Here is a 7658-nt window from a genome sequence, read left to right on the forward strand (position 1 = left end):
GCACCACCCGACATGCAAGAGTTGTCTTCACAACTGCAGGAACTGTTGGGTAAGCAGTTCATTCGACCTAGTAGTTCCCCATGGGGAGCACCGATCCTCTTTGTCAGGAAGAATGATGGATCGCACCGAATGTGCATTGACTATAAGGAGTTGAACAAGTTGACGATGAAGAACCATTATCCACTCCCGAGGATAGAATACCTCTTTGATCAGTTACAGGGTACATCTTGGTTCTCCAAGATTGACTTGACATCGGGGTATCATTAGGTCTGGGTTAGAGAGGAGGACATGGAGAAGACCGTGTTTCGGACTCGTTATGGTCACTATGAGTTCGTGGTGATGCCGTTTGGGCTCACCAACGCGTCGGTAGTATTCATGGACCTGATGAATTAGGTCTGCAGACTGATGCTTGATCGCTCAGTCATCATGTTCTTAGATGATATCTTGGTGTTTTCCAAGACCCGAGAGCAGCACGAGGAGCACCTAGGAGAGTTGTTGGAAGTTCTGAGACGAGAACGACTGTATGCCAATTTCTCAAAGTATGAGTTTTGGTTACGAGAGGTCCAGTTCCTCGGGCATCTCATTAACCAAGAGGAGATTTTGGTCGATCCGGCTAAAATCAAGTCAGTTATGTAGTGGGAGGTGCCATGGTCTCCTTCGGATATTGGGAGTTTTCTGGGGTTAGCAGGGTATTACCGGAGATTCATTCGAGACTTCTCCAAGATTGCAGTACCCCTCACTCGTCTAATGAGGAAAGGGGTGGATTTCCGGTGGGGCCCCAAGCAGCAGAGGGCGTTTGAGACCCTCCGGTTGTGTTTGTGTGAGGCTCCAGTTTTGACACTCCCCGAGGGAGTAAAGGATTTTGTGGTATTCTGTGATGCATCCATCACAGGCTTGGGGGCGGTCCTTGATATGACCTTAGCTTGCAGCTTCTGCCTATTCTCCGGTATGATGCTAGAAGGTATCTACAAGGTCACAAGAAAGAACAGCCGTCAGCCATTTCCCGGGAGAGTGCTCCCGGAAGAACGCTCCGACGGTCAAGTTAGATGGAGTTTGAAGTGCTTTTAGTGGAGACTGCTTTGAGAAGATTGCTTACCTTTAGGGATCCTGAGCGCGCCCTTTTATACTTAGCGACCCTGCTCGTCCGTACAGGACAAGATCGCTTTCAGGGGACAAGGTCAGAGGTGTTGATTGGATGGTTGTGCGCCTCTTTCTGTCGGAGTACTGCCATTGGCTCCGGCGGTAATGCTCTGAACCTTTTCCTTGTCGCATGACCGTATCCTTTGTCTTGATGCCGGGAGTGTCTCTGGCGGGCGCAAGCCTTTCACTGGGGCGCCCTGCTCTTAGGGGCGTTGGCGGGTGCTGAGCTCACTTCTCTTGGCTCGGCCAGGGCGCCAGGTCTATCGGCCAGGCGTGACTCTTCCGTTCCTGCTTAGGCACGTCATCAAGTCCCCCACTCTAGTAGTCGTAGCGTTGTACTGCTATATACGGCGTTCTGGGCTTGATTGCCTTACACGTTTTGTTTCCCTGTTCGCTCCCCGTTCCGGTTTTATTAGCGACGTGACCGCTCATGATGGGCAGCGGTTACATCATCATGTCAAACATTTTGAACATCCTGCCCTTTCCGTTTTCTTATAAGAGTGTTTATCATACCTCCTTATCTACGTTTCCTTTTCTTTTCTATTCTTCTTCTTCACCTCCATTTTCTTTTTCTTTCCTTCCATGGTGAGTCCCCCAGGCATTGTGCCCTCTGCTTCTGAGTATCTGTATCTTGAAACCACTTATGGTCTCACTTCTCTCGATGGTGTGGAATTTCCTTCACCAGGTTCTTCTATCCTTTCCCCCTCCCGGAAAAGTCGGGATATACCAAAAAAACTCTAGATGTTGGTCTTCGTCTCCCCTTAATTGATTTCCAGGAGGAGGTCCTTCAGAGGGATGGTTGTAGCATTCAAATGCTAACACCAAATGATGTGAACAAGGTTGTTGCTTTTGAGATGATTTGTCAGGCTAACGGTTACCTTCTTGATTACTTCTTGTTTAAGTATTTCTTCTGCTTTTGCTGCACCGGCGACAAATACACGATTTTTGTTCAACGGGGAGGACATACTCTAGTGCCTGACGGCTGAACGCCCAAAAACTGCCAAGACAAGTGGTTTTGGGTCAACCAGGGTTTGGTGGGTAGCAGACGCTACCGTGATAATACTTTTGCTGATACTACTCCCAAGCTCTTTCTCCATAATCAGGGCGTGGCCGATTTCCTCAAGAATGTCCAGGTATCTCCCGAGGATTATTCTGAGGCCCTTCTCTTCAGCGTAGGAATGAGCTCGTCTTGGAGGCTTCGCAATAAAATGGCGATTTTTTTCTTCGTCGTGGATGGTAAGTGCCTGTTTTTTTCCTTTGTTCATTAGTGTTAGGGTTTTACTATTTAAAGATTTTCCCCTCCTGACTCTCTCCTTGATGCCTTAAAATTTCCAGGCAACGAGTATCCCTTGTCTATGGATAAGGTGCTTCGAAAGCGCTACAGGGGTAAGTTGGAGTATCGGGAAGTGGATCTGGATCTGGTCATTCCTTTTGCTTCTGTCAATCCTTCTCCTTCAAAGGACCTTCGTGATCCAGATCCAACCCCTGTTTCTCCCATCAAGACCTTGGGTGAGGGTTCTTCAGGACCTTCTCCTTTTATCCCCCCTTGGAATCTTCACAACGAGTCTCGCCTTTCTGTTCGTGCTAATGCTTTGGAGTTTTCCCGGCTGCCGCTACTGATATGGAAGCTATGGGTAGTCCTGCCCTTTTCCATAACATGAACTACGCTGCCGCACAAGCCATGTTTTATCTTATTGCCGGATCATGGCGTATATAGATGTTTATCGAAGTGGAAACGGCACATGCCTGCTGTGGGGCTCGTGTTATTGAGTTGGAGCGCCGTATTTCAGAAATTAACGGTGACCTTCAGTGTTCGGAGCGGATGTACCACCTTCTTGCCTCTGAGAAAGCTTCCATGGAGGAGATCAGGTCTGGTTTGGAAGTAAAAGTTGATTCTCTCTCTCTCTCTCTCTCTCTCAGGTTAACGAGGGTTTAATGATTCAAGTCCAAAGTCTTGAACGTGATGCAACTGATCGTGATCAGGTAGTTGCTGATCTGCAATCAAATATGAACGTTGTGCAGCGTGATCTGAACTGGTTGTTACAGGTGGGGCCTGTACGATTCGTGGATAAGCTGATCGAGCATCCGGAGTTTATGGGGGCGGTGAGTCTCATCCGTCACGCCGCCTTTGTTGTTAGGGCGGAGTCTGTACGTAATGCTCTGGTCAATGTTGGTCACCAAGGTCTTGTTGATACCCCCGCTACTGGCCCTATTACTAGTGTTAACGAGGCTCTCTCGTCATTTTCTAGTATGGATCATGCTTCATTGTTGGGATTAGGTGAATTGGACATGCAGGGAGTTCGTGATCTTGGCGCTTTTTCTAGTTCCGATGGTACTCCTGAAGATGTGGCGGGTGCCAATGATGAGGTTGGTCATGGTAACAACACTGTTGTTGGTGGTGAGGATGTCGTTATTGAAGGTGGTGGTGGAGGTAGCGCGGACAGTCATTTGGATGCCGACGCTTGTTTGGGTGATGAGGGTGATGGGAATGACATAACTGTCATTCATGAGCAAGGTTGTGTTGAGGATATTGTTTCTGAGAACGCTGGAGGTATGGGAGATGTTGTTGGGCTTGGAGGTGGCGATGTTAACATTGAGGGGAATGGCGATAAAGATGATGGCGGTGATGATGTGATTGGAGATGTGTAGATTTCGTGTGCTACCCCTATGGGGTGTCAAAAATTTTATGTGTTTGTTGCTTTGTTTGATGTTTATGTCTTGGACTTCCATGTATGGTTGCTTTTGGCTTTACTTTGCTGGTGATGTTATCCCTGTGTGACATTTGATGGTTTATGCTATATGATCGTTATGCGTTCATTGCTCTATATGTTGTTAGTTGTTATATTTATTACTGCCACAGGACCACGCACTAAGCGTTCGACCTTATGTTGAGTATAAGGGTTATGTATTGATAGTTCGACGCATTAAGCGTCTGCATAAGCCGGTGCGATGAGCCTCGTATGGGTTGATCATAAGGTTTAATACACTAAGTATTAAGGCTAAATGCACTGGGCCTTGTACGCCGATCATGGAATTTAATACATTGAGTATTTAATACACTAAGTATTAATATTGAATGCACTAAGCATTATAGTTTAATACGCCAAAAATTTAGGACTTGATGCACTGAGCATTACATGCGTCAATCATAAAATTAAAAGTTCAATACACTAAGTACAGTTTTCAACATTTTCACTGCTTAGATTTGTATGATAAGTACAAGGATTTAAACACATCGAGTAACAGAACCTTTCCTCTGTAAGGTGCTCAAGCATTCAAGTCTTGATCTTGGTTTCTTGCACTTTGACGCTTGATCTATCCACCGGCACTCGCTTGGTGGAACACCCTGGCTTTACTGTTCTCTTGTGGGGGCTTTCTTCTAGAAGTAGAATTTCCTCAAGTTCCTTGCGTTCCACGTTCTTGGAATTTGTCTTCCTTCCATTGTTTCCAAGGTGTACGCCCCATTCTGGTTTGCTTCGACAACCCTATATGGGCCTTCCCATATGGGTCCCAGTTTGCCCTGAGGCTGGGCCCGACTTGCCTCGTTCTTTCTTAGCTTTTTCCTTAACTCTTTGGTTGTAATATCTTTTTGTTGCACATTTGTACACTACCTGGCGTATGGTTGCCTTCTCTCGCCTTTCCTTAAGGATATCTAGATTCAACCTCAGGTCCTGAGAGTTGGCTTCTTCATCAGTATGGCTTGTCCTTAACGTGCCTATCATCACCTCCGCAAGAAGCATTGCCTCCACTCCATATGTCAAACTAAATGGTGTTTCCCGGGTGCTTGTCCATGGGGTGGTCCTATATGACCATAGCACCGTTGGTATCTCTTCGGCCAAATTTCCTTTGGCCTTCCCTATCCGCTTCTTAATCCCATTCACAATGGTTCTATTGGATACTTCTATCTGTCGATTTTCTTGTGGATGTGCCGCTGACGTGAATTGTTGATTGATCCCCTTGTTGGCGCACCACTCCTTGAACGGGTTTTCAGCAAATTCGAGCCCATTGTCACTTATCAACGTTTTAGGCGTGCCAAACCTAGTCATGATGTTCTTCCAAAAAAACTAAATCATGTGCCTTCCTATTATGCATGCCAACAGCTCCGCTTCAATCCATTTTGTAAAATAATCCACCGCCACGACCATATATTTTAACCTCCCTAGTACTTCTGGGAATGGTCCCACAATGTGTATTCCCCATTTATAGAATGGCCATGGGTTGGATATATTGGATAAGGGCGTAGGTGGATTCTCTTGTACCGAGGAAAACATTTGGAATTCTCCACACAATTTTGTTAGCTCTGCTGCGTCTTAGTACGCGGTGGGCCAGTAGATCCCCATCCGAAGCACCTTTCCTATTAAGGCTCGCGCGCCCTCGTGTGCGCTTGCTTGGTTCGCGTGTGCTTCCCGCAATGCCTCTTTCCCTTTGGCTTCATCTACGCATCTTAGCCACAGGGTTTTGAACCCCTTCCAATACAACTCCCCATTGATTATTGCATATGAAGGTGCCTTTATGCGTATTCTTCTGGCTTCGTCATGCCTATCAGGAAGGATGCCTTGTTGTAAGTAGTCTATCAGCAGAGTCATCCACATGGGTCCCACTATCGTGAGTGTGCTTACCTGCCATTCCTCTATACTTCTTTACTTAAGTACTTCGACCAAAACCTTCTTTGATAAGTGATCAAAGCATGTCGACGCCAATTTGCTTAGGGCGTCTGCCCTCCTGTTCTCACTCCTTGGGATCTGCTTGATTGTGGACTCCTTGAAGGATTTGGTAAGTTGTTGCACTGTCTTAACATATCTCTCCATTCTATTGTCTCTTGTCTCGAAACTTCCATTAACCTGATTGGCAGCCAGTCTTGAGTCTGTCAGCACTGCTACAGCCTCCGCCCCTATTTGTTTGGCCAGGCGTAGGCCAGCAAGTAGTGCCTAATACTCCGCCTCATTATTTGAGGTGTGGAAGTCGAAACGGAGGGCATACGTAATATCTTTTCCCTCTGGGCTGGTTAAGATTAGACTAGCTCCTGAGCCCTCCCTGCTGGATGCTCCATCGGTGTACAACGTCCATATTTGACTTTCCTCTGGGATTTCTTTTACCGCCATGATTCCTTCTTTGGCTACATCTCCTTCTCCTGGAATTTCGAGTAGGAAATCTGCTAATACCTGCCCCTTGATGCTCGTCCTTGGCCGGTAACTAATATCATGTTCACCCAACTCAATCGCCCATTTTGCAAGTCTGCCTGACGTTTCGGGCTTGAATAAGATTTGTTTTATCGGGAAATTCATCAGGACCTCTATTTGGTGTGCCTGAAAGTATCGTCTTAACCATCTTGCAGCATAAATAAGCCCTAGCACCAGCTTTTCCAAGGTGGTATAGTTAAGCTCAGGGCCTTGTAACGCCCGGCTAACGAAGTACATTGGCTTCTATTCCCCTTCTCTTTCCACAACTAGTATGGAGGATATGGCTTCGGTTGAAGTTGAGAGGTAAACCTGCAATATCTCACCCGGAATGGGGCTAGCTAGCATGGGCAGTTTGTGTAAGGCTTCCTTGATGCCTTGGAGTGCTACCTTTGCTGCTGATGTCCACTGGAAATTACTTTTCTCGATACAGCCCTTTAGTGTGTTGAATAGTGGCATAGCTTTGTCGGCTAACTTCGAGATGAACCTGCTGAGCGCTGTGATTTTCCCATTCAGGCCTTGCGCATCCCTTAGAGTGCTTGGTGGTGGATTTTCCATGAACTCGTCTACCTTTGTTGGGCTGGGTTGGATGCCTTGTCTGGTAACATACGATCCTAGGAACTGGCCTTCTTCTACTCCAAAGGTGCACTTGCTCAGGTTTAGCTTCATCTTTGCTTTCTACAACGTTCTAAAAGTCTCTTCGACATCCTGTAACATCCTTGCCTTATCCTCACTTTTAATGACCATATCGTCGATGTACACTTCGATATTTCTCCCAATTTGGTTTGAGAGCATGGAGTTGACCAAACATTGATATGTTGCCCCTGCATTTTTTTTTAATCCGAACGACATTTTGGTGTAGCAAAATATACCATGGTCTGTGTAGAAAGTCGTTTTTTCCTCGTCATCCTTATTCATCAGGATCTGATGATAACCTTTATACGCATCCAGGAAGCACTTTAATTTGAAACCTTATAACAACTCTACTTTCTAATCAATTTCTGGTAAGGGATAGCAATCCTTAGGGCACGCTTTGTTAAGATCAGAGAAGTCGATGCACATGCGCCATGACCCATCATGTTTCGTTCCATGACGAGATTGTCTATCCAAGTTGGGAAAACTGATTCTCTCAAGATCCCCACCTTTTTCAGTTTAGCCACCTTCGCATTGATCGCCCTATTACAATCTCCTCCTTGAACCCTCTTTTTCTGCTTAACTTCCTTTGTACCCGGTTTAATCATGAGTTTGTGTTCTATGATTTTCCGGTCTACGCCAACCATGTCTGTGGGAGCCCATGCAAATAAGCGTATGTATCGTCTGAGGAGGTCGACGAGCGCCCGT

At 46.3% G+C, this 7658-nt stretch overlaps 2 protein-coding genes across 2 annotated transcripts; both read right to left on the reverse strand.

The window, feature by feature from the left end:
* Window positions 1–4625: 4625 nt before the first annotated feature.
* On the reverse strand, window positions 4626–5186 carry LOC145075943 (uncharacterized). The gene has a single exon (XM_079022000.1). It carries the CDS (start codon window positions 5184–5186, stop codon window positions 4626–4628), a length of 561 nt encoding a protein of 186 aa, XP_078878126.1.
* A 1377-nt stretch (window positions 5187–6563) lies between these two features.
* Window positions 6564–6986, reverse strand: LOC145075944 (putative mitochondrial protein AtMg00860). Its single transcript, XM_079022001.1, has one exon. The coding sequence runs from the start codon at window positions 6984–6986 to the stop codon at window positions 6564–6566; it is 423 nt and encodes a 140-aa protein (XP_078878127.1).
* Window positions 6987–7658: the final 672 nt, after the last annotated feature.

Source organism: Lactuca serriola, chromosome 9, assembly GCF_051521515.1.
Source record: "Lactuca serriola cultivar US96UC23 chromosome 9, Lser_US96UC23_V15, whole genome shotgun sequence".
NCBI classification, from domain to species: Eukaryota; Viridiplantae; Streptophyta; class Magnoliopsida; order Asterales; family Asteraceae; genus Lactuca; species Lactuca serriola.

Coding starts and splice junctions, on each gene's coding strand:
- LOC145075943 (XM_079022000.1), bottom strand. CDS start 5,186: ATGACTAGGTTTGGCACGCCTAAAACGTTGATAAGTGACAATGGGCTC.
- LOC145075944 (XM_079022001.1), bottom strand. CDS start 6,986: ATGAAGCTAAACCTGAGCAAGTGCACCTTTGGAGTAGAAGAAGGCCAG.